At 41.4% G+C, this 15524-nt stretch overlaps 1 protein-coding gene across 1 annotated transcript; it reads right to left on the bottom strand.

Annotated features, from left to right (window-relative positions):
* Positions 1-1071: 1071 nt before the first annotated feature.
* dpys (dihydropyrimidinase) lies at positions 1072-12746 on the bottom strand (the record flags this gene model as incomplete). Its single annotated transcript, XM_037677144.1, is given in 6 exon segments — positions 1072-1520; positions 2063-2270; positions 5869-6011; positions 11051-11192; positions 11308-11464; positions 12557-12746. Coding segments are annotated over 6 exon segments (900 nt in total), but the record flags the coding sequence as incomplete, so codon positions are not given.
* Positions 12747-15524: the final 2778 nt, after the last annotated feature.

Below are 15524 nucleotides of genomic sequence, written 5' to 3'. Positions count from 1 at the left end.
TCTGCTTTAATCCCTTTGTTTTTCTAATTTGTTTATGTGCTCCTTTAATATTTTGTCTTGTAGATGAAATTACAAACACCTTTACATTTAGACATGTTCATATAGGCCACTATTAGTCTGCTCTGACTGTAAGTCAACTGGTTATGAGACGTTTCACTACTCTTGGGATCAGTTTTAAAAGCTTCAATATTTTTTGTTCACATTTTCCACTTTAACATTTTTTTTTAAATCAGGACTGTGTTTAAAAATTTATAATTTATAAGTTTGACAATTTTTCTTTGTGTTCTACATTAACAAACAGATGACAACCTAGGCTTCACAGTTGTAGAGGACTTGAGCCCAGGAATACAGATCTGATACCAGGAGCTAAAAACAGAAAAACAAAACTTAAATAGTTATAAATAAAATTTAAAAAAGGCTGACACGGCAGCAGAACAGCACATTGAGAGTAGGCACAAAGAAGAAGTTTTTCAGCGTTTACTTTTGAGTCAAATATGATTCAGACAAATAGAAATAGGTCCACTTATTTTCAGAAATATTCCATTTTAACAGTACAGTTCCACTAACCACCGCTCCCTCCTCCATCCAACGCTCTGTCAGAGACAAGAGGAAGGAAGTGGTCCTGTTCGGTGATGAGTCGGCCCTATGTGACTCACACACCGCCACTGACCCGTGCTGCAACCTGACAAGCTCACAGTGCGTCTTAACTGGCCCTGTGGCACAACGCTACGCCAGCCCAACGGGAAGCTGCCTCCTGACGCTCGCTGACAGCCGCAGACCGGTCAGCCATGAAAAAGAAAGAATGCAGTCCATACATGGGCATGGATGGAGCCATTACGAGCTCCTGCTGAACATCAACACAGATGCAGTCAGTCTGGGTCAATCAAGTAAATCACAATACTTGAATGAATGTGACACAGAAAGATGCTTTTGGTGAGAAATATCAGGGCTGCAACAAAAATGTAGAAGAACTAGGGATAAAAGATCAGAAGAACTGCTATGGACAACAAGAAGACAGCTGAAGATGTAGTTGTTTTATTGCACAATTAACACAGATGATTATCAAGTCGTAATATGGTTTTATTATGAATGTCTTAACATAAAAATCAGACAAGACTCGTTTTAAATCTTTAAAAGAACAGTGGATTACATAAGATTTATGTCAGAGAAAACCTGATTTTCATCAGCTGAGTGGGCTCTGTTGACCTGTGAACGGAGCCGAGCCGACCTAAAAACCAGACACAGTTAAAAAAAAAAAAAATAGAGAACATTGACACACACCCCCTCCCCCCACCAATAAATTGTATAATGAGTTATTGACTGTCACATGTTTAAAGTGTAAGAACTGCTCAGGGTCAGCTTGTCTGTGAAAATGAAGTTGTTTATCCTTTGGTTTGTCTCAGGGCTGAACTGCAAACACCGCTGGACATTTACAGACTTTCATGTTCTCAGTCGGTTCTTCACACAGAAATGACTTTGCCTTCATAAGGCTTTCTGATCACAGCTGTAGGTCTCCCCACCTGCCAGAACACAAAGTCAGAGAAAGGTTAGACCGGCTTTATTGTGCGGTACAGTGAGGTAAAGAACTGTAACCTCATCAAATCTGCTTTCTTCAACAAATTAGGTCATTTTAAATTTCATGGCAGCAACACATCTAAAATATTAGTCCCGTGTTTGTCCCTGTGAAGCACCCCCTCTTTTTATAATTATCCTTAAAGAAAAACAGTTTCTTAATTTAAACATTGATATGTTCACTATATTCTATTGTAAATAAATAGTAGGACATAATTTCATTTTGTTTTTATTTACATATTACACAACTTCCCAACGTCTTTAGAACTGGGGTTGTAAATTACCAATTGTCAATTCTTTGTGCATTCAATTAATCATATTTGCAAACTACAATTCACTCATTTTTAATCTTGTTTGAAGGTGACGATGCAACAAAATTTCATAAAAACAATAATCAATAATTATTCTTCTCTCCTTCAGCAAAGATCAAATTTAAGAATATTTGAGTGTAAATAAGAGTGAACAGCTACAACTATGAAGGTTGCCTCACCTGGTCTCTTTGCTTAATTCTTTTATAAACAAACTCTGAGAACGGTTGTCTGTGGATGAACCTGCCATGTCCCGGTGACACCTGCAGCTGCCCCTCTTCATAAACCACTTTACCCCTGGAGATGGTGACAACAGGGACTCCATGGCACTCCATGCCCTCAAAGATGTTGTAGTCCACGGCTTGGTGGTGGGTCTTGGCTGATATCCTCCTACAATGTTACAAATAACAATCATTATTTTAACTTGTATTTTTGGTTACATTCAACACCTGTGAAGAAGTAAATCATAAACAGAATAAAGCAAGAACTATTACCACGTATCATTGTTAATGCACAAAGCATTAGGCTTCTTTAGGTCACTTAAAACACTGAGTGCTTCTTTTTACATTATTGTAATGCCATCCTTTCAAATTCTGTCACAACAAGTGTCAGAACCAACCAACCAACCAACACACCAACCAACCAACCAAAACACGAGCCAACACACCAACCAACCAACCAACCAACCAAAACACCAGCCAACACACCAACATGCCAATCAACCCATTAACCAACAAACCAGCTCATCAACCAACCAACCAAACAACACACCCACCAACACTCCAACCAACCACCACCCAACATACCAATCAACAAATCAACCAACCCACCAACTAACCCACCAACACACTAACCAACCAACACACCAACCAACCAACCCACCCATCAACCAACCAACAAATCCACCAACACACCATTCATCCATACATCCAGGCTTCTTTCTCCAGAGACAATCTCCAATTTCTCCTGTGGGATTTCAAAGCCTTCTCAAGCCAGAGAGGATATAAATGGTAAATGGACTGTACTTATACAGCACCTTTCTATTTTATCAAGACACTCAAAGCTCTTTACAACATAATCTGTGCCTCATTTACTCATTCATACAGCACTCTACTAGATCTCTACAAAGCTAATTGAACAAATCATTCTAAAGAGACTAATCAGAGCTTAATCACATTCATACACTGATGAGACACACATCGGAGGCAATGAGGGGTTCAGTGTCTTGCCCAGGGACTCTTGGGCATGTGACTGCTGGTGGATTCGAACCCCCAACTCTTACATTGGAGGACGACTGCTCTAACCACTCAGCCACAGCTGCCCACCACTATACGATCACTCCAGCTAGTTCTGGGTCTGCCCTGGGGTTTCTGCCCAATTGGACTTGACCATGAAAACCTCTACAGGTTGGTAGGTACCCAGGTAAATTTTTATTTAAATCCCCAAACCACCTCAGGTGACTGTTTTTGACGTGGAAGATCAGTGACTATTTCACACTCCCCTGGATGATAAAGCACCTCATTTGATCTCTAAGGCTGAGCCTGGTCACCCTTTGGAGGCAGCTAGATTCAGCAGTTTGTTCCTGGGATCTTGTTTTTGCCATGACCTATGACCTCATGACTAGATGAGGGTTGGAACCAAGACAGACCAGTAAATCCAGAATTTAGCCTTTTGGCTCAGCTCCTTCTTCACAACAACAGACTGGAGTACTGCCCTCATTATGGCCATTGCTCTATACTATTATTACTGTCAACAAGACTCCCAGATACTTGAACTCTTCCCTTTGAGGTGGAGACTCATTTCCAACACAGAGACAAGCCACATTTACAACTTGCTACTAAAAAGAACAACAATTAATATGGCAAGAACAAACCATTTAACAAATCTAAATAAACTATGTTCATACCATGCTAACTTGTATCTATTTATGTCTTTCAAACAAATGCTATGGTGCTTTTATGGATGTGGATTTTTCATGCACTTTTAGTGATAATTTGACATAGAAACTGTGAATGTTGAACTGAAATACAGTGGGCCTACGACAGTTTTTATTGCCCACCACCATTAAAGACAGGCACATGTGTGTGTTCAAATGCGAGAATTTTTTAAGCTAAAATCTGGTGTTGCTGGGAGTCATCGTAAAGATCCTTTTGAGCACTAACAGATCAAGATGCAAAGTGAGATGCATTGCTTAAAAGAATGCCAGTTTTAATCTTTTTAGCTTATAGTAAATAAATGTAACACAGATTAACATCACAAGTGACCTCTGTCTTTGCAGCAGGTAAATTTAGTGCCCTGATCAAATAAAACAAGGGTGGCTAAATTGTGTGTCTGCCACTGTGTGTTGTGCTGTGGGCTTTTGGAGCTGTATCAACATGACGTGTTCACCTAATGGCTTAAAAATAATTTTAAAAGCTTACACCAACTTTAAATGTTAGAAAATTAAACAAAAAAGTGATGTAAAGCATACAAAACTTCTTAGTGTGACCGTGTGAACAACCTCTGTGCTTCTTTTCTACTTGATGCTATGTTTTTAAGAACAATCTTGTGATGTTGACTTTCTGTAAAATTAAGAAAATCCTTCCCTAGTCAACACACTGCACAAGGACTGATGATGCTGAACAAATAAATCACATCTGAATGAAAGATCATAAAGGAAACATAAGACTTCTTTAAAAAACACAATTTAAATTTGCCCCTCTTGTTGGGTTTCCAGACGCATTTTCTGTTGATTTGCAAAGCCAGATATTACACCAAGTGTGTGCAAAAACGAGAGGCGTCTTCATCATTCAAGTAACCCAATTATGAGGAATAAGACAACTGCGTGATTTGGTTACGCAACTGTTTGTTGTCCCTGGTCCCGGATGTTATGAGAAGACACTTGCCCCGGGGGTGATTAATTACGCAGTTTCACAGATGAATTCATGGCTGCTGCAGTAAAACATGAGGCAGAAACCCACTGACATCTGCAGACATGCACTGAGGATCCGAAGAGAACACAGACAAGCAAGAGAAAACAAGCAAGGTCCGAGGATTACAGGCCTGAGGAGACAAATACGCTCCCAGGCCACTCACATAAGCTTAAGCATGTAACCAGTGAACTCATTTACAGCAAATTATACTGAGGTTTAATGTATTCTTCTCCAATTCACATGAGCCGTTAGTGATCTCCCAGAGGGACCCAGTCAAGATCCCAGAGAAAGCCGAGCTGTGCGTTCTCAGTTATATAAGCCTGACTGTGCTACAAATCATATACAACTGAACGCAAACGGTCCTCTTTGTGTCTGCATCTGCAAACGAATCAGACGAGTCTGCTGCACACCGAGACTCCAGAAAATCAATCAGAAAGCAAACAGAACCTAACACACCATCTTTTTCATCATACAGAGGTGTGATATCCTAAGCCGGTTACTAAAAATAATAACTTTAAGACAGATTGTTCTGTGCTATGAATATCGGTTTGCCTCCCACATGAAATACTTGTCAGTTTTAGGATCCTCACAGCAACCAATCAGCTTACCGATGCAGCAAGCTTATACAAGTGGGTTAAAATCTTTACCTAAAATAATCTATTTTTTAAAAATCACTAAACATAGACAAGTATGACTCCTCTCCACAGTGGGTTGCCAGGTGTCGAATGCACATGTAAATTATGTTGTGCATTCATTCGCAGCTGCTGATAAGTGATGACATCCAGACTTTTGGACGGGGCTCAGACGTAATCAGCTTACGTGGCGTGATGAGGTGGATCAACATGAAACATATCAGGTCTTATTTTAGGTTGGCTGCATTTCTGTCTTTCTACAGTGAAATTTATAAAACCGTATCTTGTTGAACCTGACGTTTGTCACCCTGAAGACATGCTTTCAAGTTTGTCTCAACAGCACCATGTGCGACTGCGTGGGAAATGGCTTAATTGTCTGACTTTACACCTCCGTTTTAAAAACTTCTTCTCATGCTGCTGAATGACTGGAATTAAAGTCCTCACCTTGTCATCTTGTGGTCCCATATAACCACATCAGCATCAGAGTTTTTGGCAATGCGACCCTTTTGCGGATAGAAGTTGAAAATTTTTGCTGCGTTGCTGCTTGTGACGGCTACAAATCGATTCTCGTCCATTTTGCCGCTGTGCTGAGGACAGAAAAACACAAAAAAATCTTTCTTTACTTTATGTGTTAAAAAAATCATGTATGGCCAGTGCTCCACTATCCAGCAGGGAACTTAAATGTGATGAAATTGTACCTAACGTGTAATTTTTGAGCCCAGAAACTTGTATTTTCCCTAAATCAACACATCAGTGTAAATATTTAAATAAGTAAATGCAAGCTGGACATTTAGCTTCAAGACAAGTTAGTTGAGGGAACAAAAATAAGTCAATAAGGTGTTTTGTTCATTTATCATAAATGTTTTGTTTGTTTAAATAAGCTTTAAGTCAATCAAACTATCATATTTGGCTTCCAGCAAAGTGACCTAATTAGAGCCTAATCATTTTAAATGACTGTTTTATTCCTGAAAAGACCTCTTATCACTGTGAGAATTGTCACCCTAAGATGCACATTCATACAAAAATAAGCTTTAAAAACAATAAATTGAGCTGTAACTTGATTTTTTGCATTGTTTTGTTTTCACCTATGGCAAAGTACAGTATGTTTGTTAGTCTAAGTTTGTATTTTATTCAAATGTCAGTAATTATTGAACGTCTACAACTGATTGCTTGAACTGGATTGACACCAAAAGTCAGACCAAAACAGACCTTAACACACACTATGGAAACTTACAACTTTGGGATTACCTATAAAAATTAGAGTCTGACTGATATATCGGTAGGTCTGATATTTTAGGCCGATATAGACGTTTGAGGACCTATCAGGGATAATTGTACAATTATGCGCTGATACAAACACTTCCAGCTCCTAAAATGCTGGAAGCAGCCAGAATTGTACAATGTATCCAGCAGGGGGCGCAAAAAGACTACTTTCAAGTCACAGCCGTTCACTTAAGTTTCACTTTCACATTCAGCACAGACAATGCAAGGAGCAATACTGTGTAGCACATTTTGCTGAACAGAGCATGGTAAGTTTATTTAACATCTGTAAAATAAAAAAAAATCAACAATAATAAATTCACTTCAATCCTCCAACCCACTTGTCATTAGCTACGTGCCTCTCAAGTTAGCAAGCTAACATTTATATAGCCTAGCATAGGCTGTTTCCTTTTAAAACTTTATCCAGAACAATAAATCTAACATAGAGGTAAAATAGATCAGTGTTAGTAACGTTATCTTTGTCGTCCTCAATGAAATGCATTGTTTGTCTGAAATCTTGACTTCCCTGAAAAAAAAAAAACAAAAAAAAACGCTGTTGCAGTCAATACTAATTAGACCTTCACCATACATGACTGACTAAACAATGAACAAGGAAGGGTGTTTCTTTGTTTAATTTGTAGTTTTGTAACACACTTGATAACTTTATGGTGAACAGTGAAGGACAGAAAATGTGAACACACATTAGGAAGCCTGTATTTATGACCAGTGCACCACTTGTAAACCTACTGTGGAACTATAGCATGGATCTAGTTAGCTTAACTTCATGGTTGTGTAGTAGAAATTTTCCCATAAACAATTAAGACACGTGAGAGTTTTATCTGGGATATTTATCTACAGCTGAGGGTCGCACAGCTAAAAAAGAGTCAGCAGAGTGAGTCTGCCCTATCAAAAGGCAGGCTGTTATTTATAATATGGTTACTTATTCAACAACTTTGACAGAACGTTAGAAGAAAATATGTTTTCTACTGATAGAGGAACAAAAACCTTGAGGGTGAAGGGTGCAGTGAACATTCCTTACCATTACACAGCAAAAGTAAACAAACAAGTCTGAAGACTTCTCAACTTGACATCAGTAAAACATTAATGTGAATATGAGAAAATAAATTTATTATCAAATGAGCAAAGCGATATGTCTTTATATTTAAATTTTTCTCTCCACACTCGGAGTTGGGGAGTGGTGGTGCAGAGGTTAGAGAAGGTGGGCCTGTAATCGGAAGAGCGTCGGTTCAAGCCCTGGTACTGACAACATCAAAAATGTGAGTGGGGTAGGTGAAGCACCCACACCTGACCCCACCCTCATTCCTCCCACTCTGGGCCCTTGAGCAAGGCCCTTAACCCTCACCATCTGCTCTTCCGGGTGTCCTAGATAGCAGCTCTCTTCTTCACAGAGGGCTGCGGTAGCTCGGTGGTCTGTGGTTGCGTCAGGAAGGGCATCCGGCGTAAAAATAACTGCCAAGTCTTTGCGTGACTTAGTTCGCTGTAGCAACCCAAAGAAGAAGAAATCGCGAACAGCTGTGTGAAATAAAGAAGCCCCGCTCCATTCACTGTTTTCGTAAATTCTTGGGGGTGCACAAAGCTAAACAATTTCAGCCATTATATCAGTTATCGGGATCCCCCCCCCCCCCTTCCAATATTGGTATTGGTGATAACCAAAATTTCCATATAAGTTGAGCTCTGGTAAAAAACACTTTAGGCAAAATATCTCTCAAACCATAGGACAGAATTTAGTGAAACTGCCAGAAATAATCTTGGGTCAGTTCATCTCACAAGATCCACAGAGCATATGAAGGGGCATTAAGTGTATAACAGATTATAAAGGCAGAAGTGAACAATGCCATAGAGACCCATCACTACCTGATGCCCTCAACAGGTTCTACGCACGCTTTGAAGACCCGGACAGACCACCCAGCACCAGACTCACCTCACCATCAGAAGAGCAGTTTCTCAGCGTGACCTCAGCCGAGGTGAGAAGTACTTTCAGGAGGATTAACCCTCACAAAGTAATTGGCCCAGACAACATCCTCAGGAAGTTGCTGAAAGACTGTGGCAATCAGCTCTGCAAGGTGCTTGCCAACATCTTTAACTCCTCATGCACCCTGGTAATAGTTCCCACCTGCCTGAAAACCACCACCATCATCCCAGTCCCAAAGAACTCTACAGTCGCTGGTCTGAATGACTATCAGCCAGTAGCCCTCGCCCCGAGAGTCGCTAAATGCTTTGAAAAACTGTTCATGATCCACATCAAAACAACCATCAACATCAGCGAGGACCCTCACCAGCATGCATACAGTGGGAACTGAACAGAAGATGCCATCTCCTCTGTGGTCCACACTGTGCTCACCCACCTGGAACAGAAGGACTCCTATGTCCATATGCTCTTTGTGAACTTCACGTCTGCCTTCAACACCATGATCCCCCAAACCCTGATGGACAAATTGCTCACACTAGGACTAAACCACTCCATTTGCAACTACTAGACTCCTTAACAAATATACTGCAGTCTGTGAGGATCCACAACTTCTCCTCCTCCACCATAACCCTCAGCATTGGCTTCCCTGAGGGCTGTGTGCTGAGCGCTCTCCTGTTCACTCTGCTCATGTATGATTGTGCAGCTACCCATGCAGGCTGTCATATTGTAAAGTTTACAGATGATACAGCGGTGGTTGAATGCATCAACAACAATGATGAGTCCAGCTACAGGCAAGAGGTGGAACACCTGGAGAGCTGGTGCAAAGAGAACAACCTTCACATCAATGTGAAGAAGGCAAAGGAGATGGTCGTGGACTTCAGAAGGAACAAAAACACCTAACCCCACTGAACATATGAGAATCTGCAGTGGAAGTGGTCTCCAGCTACAAGTACTTGGGTGTGCACCTGAATGACAACCTCAGCTGGAGCAACACCACTACCAGCCTGATCAAGAAAGCTCATCAGAGACTCTACCTCCTCAGGCGGCTGAGGCGAGCTGGTCTGGGAAGCTCAGTCCTCACCTCCTTCTACTGGTGTGCAGTGGAGAGCATCCTGTGCTCCAGCATCAACGTGTGGCATGGAGGCTGCACAGCTGCTGAAAGAAAAGCTTTGCAGAGAGTGGTGAAAGCTGCACAGAAGATGTTGGAGTCAGTCTCCCCGCCATCACAGACGTCTACACATCGCCTGCATCATGAAGGACCCCACTCACCCAGCACACACACTTTTTGTCCCCGCTCCCCTCAGGAAGGAGGTTGAGGAGCATTAAGTGTAGAACCACTAGACTGAGGAACAGCGTCTACCCTGAAGCTGTTAGACTCATGAATCTCTAACCAGAATAATCACTGTGAAAAATCACATCATGAAGCTGCTGATTTATTTCATGTGGCTGTGTTCCTTCGTGCTCATCTGCTCACACAGACTCATGTTCACGCTGCTGTTCGGCATATTGTTTTTGTACTACTAGTGCTTAATGTATTTTTTGTTAACATTTTCTTAGTTCATATCAGATCTTATTACTGTTTTGCTTTTACATTTTATACTTCTGCCACTGCTAAGCAACCTTAGCAAAAACAAATATGTCTAACTCAATAAATTTGACAGATTCTGAGCTAAAGTTTGATGTAATAGTAGCTGAAAGTCATTCTATGTGCATGCCACATGTGGGTGGCGCTCACACAACTGCCATCATGTCACAACAGAGCATGAGATTGTGCATAAAGTCATTTCCAAGTTTTACCACTTAATTAGATTTTTAACTTCTAGGATCCAGCTCTACAGCCACTAACTGTCAGATATACTTCTGTGGGAGAATCCCACCTTTAAAGCTGTGTCCATGAATATGTTTTATTTACAGTTATTAGTTGACTTCCTTTGCTCTTCTATTATACATATACAATGCAGATTAAAAAGTAAATTTTTAAATATTTTTTGGGGGGATTAGACAATAAAATCACCTATTATTGTTAATAGGTAATAATAATAATAATAATAACAATAACAACAACAATAATAATAATAATAAACAATAATGCAGTGTACAAATCTTTTTTATGACATTTTTCCATTTTATTGCAAAGTGACCATTTTGAAGGTTGAGAAAACTGCAGAGTAATGCTTTGTTATCCTGATGCATGCTCAGGATCTGCTCATGTATGACTGTGCACCTACCCATGCAGGCTGTCATATTGTAAAGTTTGTAATGCTTTGTTAATTTCCTGTTTGTTTCATTTTACCACCAAAGACTTCTCAGCAAGCATCAAGATCAACATTTTAGAGTGAGATTAGATAAAGACACAGCTGTTGTTTTTGTTCTTTATAGGTTTTATCCAGTGTTGATTAGTGTTAGATGAACTAGACGTATTTGATGTGAACATACCACTCCTTTCTCCCAGATAACAGACATCCTGTCCTCCACACCGTTCACTCCGTTGGGGATCTTGGTGAAATTATCTTTGCCCAGAGCCTTCTGGCAAACTGAGAAGGTGCAATTGTCTGTTCCCGTCACACTCAGATCATCACTAATACAAACAACAGACAAAAAGGAAGAAAAAAAAAGGGAAAGTTGAGGAAAATTTTATTGAAAAAATAAAAATAAACTTTAAAATGAAGAAAAAGAGAGCTCATTTCACCTACTTGGCCAGTAGGTCCATGAGGTACCCAGGGGTGCTCGGATCCGGTCTGAGAGGAGGACCCATGACAAAGCCTGCAGCATGGGCCCAGTCTTTGTTCCAGTAGTGGGTACCATCAGTGCCCAATCCTGCTGCAATTGGCTCCCCATACACCACATGACCTTTATTAAAAAGAAAAATTAGGAATCACGTGAATCCAACCGAGCAATATTCATTTTCTAAAGAACATTTAACAGGTTAAGTCAGGTCTTCTGGACAGATTCTTCTTGTTGATACATTTTGTCTTTTATCCAAAAGACTTTGTCAGTCTAAGGAGCTGCAACAAACTCAAAGCATTACCTTCTCATAGTGGATCAAACAGTCTGCTGGTAACATCCAGAACTAGCTATTCACATGAAAAAAGGAGGACCACCAGCTTAACCTTGTTAGATGTATCTACCTGAATTTGTCATGATCAGCAGCCCCTGCTGACCCCCCATCAGCCCGTCTCACACTCACAGCCCCATCACGTCATGTTTCTGCTCCTCTTTGTCATCATGCTGTTTTTCTTCTGTCATTAGCCACACCCCCCTCTGCACTTTCAGCTCATCAGCCCTGATTACACTCACCTGTTCAGCTCATCTAGTTCACCTGCTCTGCACCCTTTATAAACTCCATTCTCCCTCTCCACCAGGCTGAATTATTACCCCTTCCATGGTCCCTGATTCTGAAGTCTTTTTGTCATAGTATCTTGTTTCATGCCTTGCATCCTTGCCTTGACCCCTCGCCTGTACCACGGATTCCTTGTTTTGCCTGCCCCTCTTTGGTTTTGGACTATTTGCTCTGACCACGGTAAACGACTCTGCTTTCCCTTCACGACGATTATGGATTACGACTTGGCTCTTGTTTCTGCTCTGTTTCCCCGTGTATGACCTCTGCGTTGTTATATGGACCCTGCTGTTGGACTTGCCACCCCACAAACCACATACAACTGCAGCTGCTCTGCCAGTGACATCATTGCTGACAGGTGACTCTCTCCCTACAACCTGTGAGGACCTGTTAACACAGCTGATCCTGACTTCTCACCCACAGCCAATAATAAAAATTGTTCTTGTTTTTGCACTCCTGTGTCTGGCTATTTTAAATCCAAAAACCCAATCGTGACAGAATTAATGAGCATTCATCAGAACATCTAAACAACAGTTTGTTTGGGGTCTTTCAAGTTCATGTGAGGCCACCATTTTCAAATGTGACATGACGTGGTCAGCACTCACCATCTCTGCGTGCGTTCGCCACCACCTTGGCTGCAGATTTACTCATGACATGGACCACATAGAGCGGACAGTTGACAGCGTGAGCAATGGTAATGGCTCGTTGGGTTGCCTCAGCCTCCACTTCCTCCGGCCGACACAGTTCATGACCTTCGGGCCCTGTGATACCCATGGACAACATCTTCTTGGCCCCCTGTTGGGTCCCAGTGGAGCCAGATACAGCAAAGTGAGATAGTGATTAAGAATGATTGAAGATTTTTCACCACACATAAAACAGAGTGATTCTAAATTGTTTCTAGGTGTGAGTGGGAGAGTGAATGGTTGTTTGTCTCATTTGTCTCTGTGTCCCTGTGATTGAATGGAGACCTGTCGAGGGTGTCCCCTGCCTCTCACACAGTGATAGCTGGACATGGGCACCAGTGACCGCTGCAACCCAAAAAGGAAAAGGCGGGTAAAAGATAATGGATGGATGGATTATGTGTACTCAAAGCGCAAGCCCTGGATTAGTATCATGAATCAAGTTTATTAGGAGCATGGTATTAACAGGACCACGCTGCTGACAGGACCATGCTAACAGGACCACGCTGATAACAGGACCACGCTGCTGACAGGACCAGGCTGCTAACAGGACCGTGCTGATAACAGGACCACGCTGACAACAGGACCAGGCTGCTGACACGACCAGGCTGTTAACAGGACCACGCTGATAACAGGACCATGCTGCTAACAGAACCACACTGCTGACAGGACCACGCTGCTGACAGGACCACGCTGCTGACAGGACCACGCTGCTTACAGGATCGCGCTGCTGACAGGACCCTGCTGCTAACAGGACCATGCTGCTAACAGGACCACGCTGCTAACAGGACCATACTGCTAACAGGACCACACTGCTAACAGGACCACACTGCTGACAGAACCACACTGCTAACAGAACCACACTGCTGACAGGACCACGCTGCTGACAGGACCACGCTGCTGACAGGACCATGCTGCTAACAGGATCGCACTGCTGACAGGACCCTGCTGCTAACAGGACCATGCTGCTAACAGGACCACACTGCTAACAGGACCACACTGCTAACAGGACCATACTGCTAACAGGACCACACTGCTAACAGGACCACACTGCTGACAGTACCATGTTGCCAACAGGACTGCCTGCTAACAGGACCGCCTGCTAACAAGACCATGCTGCTAACAGGTCCACACTGCTAACAAGATCATGCTGCTAATAAGACCACGCTGCTGACAGGATTTTTTAATTTGATTTTTTATTTTATTTTACTGTACTCTATTACTATAATCCCCAATGAGGAAATTAATTATCTGCAATTTTCCCATTGCACATGTGAGCACACACAGGGTGCTGCCATCTAAGGTGCTCGAGGAGCAGCTGGTAGGAGGGCGGGCGTGTTAAGTGCCTTGCTCATGAGCCCAGAGTGGAGCAAATGAGGGTGGAGGCAGGCCATGCTGCTAACATCAACAATGTTTTTATAACACGGTTTCTTCTTTTAATCGCTTTTTATTGTTATATTGTTGTCTGTCTAAAACAGGTCGCTCTTGAAAATGAGTCCTTGTGACTCAATGAGACTAACCTATATAAATAAAGGTTAAATAAAAAATAAATAGCATTTATATGCTGAAGAAAAAAATCAGATGAAAGAGAGTGAAAAGTATGATTATGTTTGATACCACACAAACATAACTTTAGTATAAATCTGAGTGCTCAACAAAAATATGACAGAAATGGTAATACATAACAACACACAAATAACAACAGCTCATCTGATCTTTACCTGATCCTAGTTAATCTAAACCCATATGTTCTAAAACACTCAACAGATTCCATTATTTCAGTATTTATGAATACATCTCATAATTTAATGACGTGAAGAACACTCTTTAGCAGCAGTAACTCCCAGTAATCATTTATTTATGACAGAGTTTCTCACATTGTTGTGGAGGGATGTGGCCCACTCTTCTTTACAGTAATGCTTCCATTATTTGAGGATGATGCTGTTTGTTTCAGCACAGCTCATCAACAGAGTGTTTCAGTCTGGTTGAGGTCTGGACTAGGACCGGACCACTGCAGCATTTGTTTTCTTTTTGTTTCTCAGTCATTCTGTTGTAGATTTTTTTGTTGTGTTTTGTTTCAGACCCAGTTTGGTGCAAGCTTTAGCTGGGGGAGAGATGGTCTCACATCGGACCCTAATTTCCTTTGTTCTACCAAAAAGTTTATGTTCGACTCAATGACAGCTAGAAGTTTAGTTCCCAAATCATCACCTCTCCACGCTGCGCTTTACAATTAGAACGAGTTGTATGCGCTGATATGTGTCCCCCCACTGCCCCTTCAAAAAAAAAAAAAAAACAACTAAACACTGACTGTGTAATTTATGTAAACATCTCTGTTTCTTCACAATGTCCAAAATACATTGAAACAGACTTTTTTTAATTGTCCAATCATAAACTTTCATTTTTAAGCTGCTAACAGATGCCTGCAGATGTTGAGATGGAGCTCTTGTTTTTTTTTTTTGTTTCTCTTTTTCTAATTTTTCGGAGCATTACTTACTAAGAGTAATTCATCAGGAGCTTCCACTTCAGATAAAAAGATGGCAGTTGCCTTAAATGTTTTCAACCTGAGAATCTTTCCCACTGCAGAATGATGGACTCCTAGTAGTTTGGAAATTACCATCAACTCTTTCCAGGTTGATGGTCAGCAGCAATGTATTCACTGAGGTCATTGCTGATGTCTTTCCTCTCTGGCATCGTGTTGATACACACCAGTTTGCTCCAGAGCAGAAAACTGACAAAACGCCTGTTTTTATGGAGGTGGTTCAGTTTATCAAGCAGAGTTGTTCAGCAGCATCTGGCTGTTTTTATCCATCCTAAATCATGTAGAAATCATGTAGAAATACTATATCATGAACAACAACAACAACAACAGATGCTGCTGCTGCTATGAACAACA

Source organism: Nematolebias whitei, chromosome 5 (genome assembly GCF_014905685.2).
Source record: "Nematolebias whitei isolate Nwh7 chromosome 5, NemWhi1, whole genome shotgun sequence".
Classification (NCBI taxonomy): Eukaryota; Metazoa; Chordata; class Actinopteri; order Cyprinodontiformes; family Rivulidae; genus Nematolebias; species Nematolebias whitei.
The sequence above is the reverse complement of the archived record's forward strand: the minus strand, read 5'-3'. Positions and strand labels throughout refer to the sequence as shown.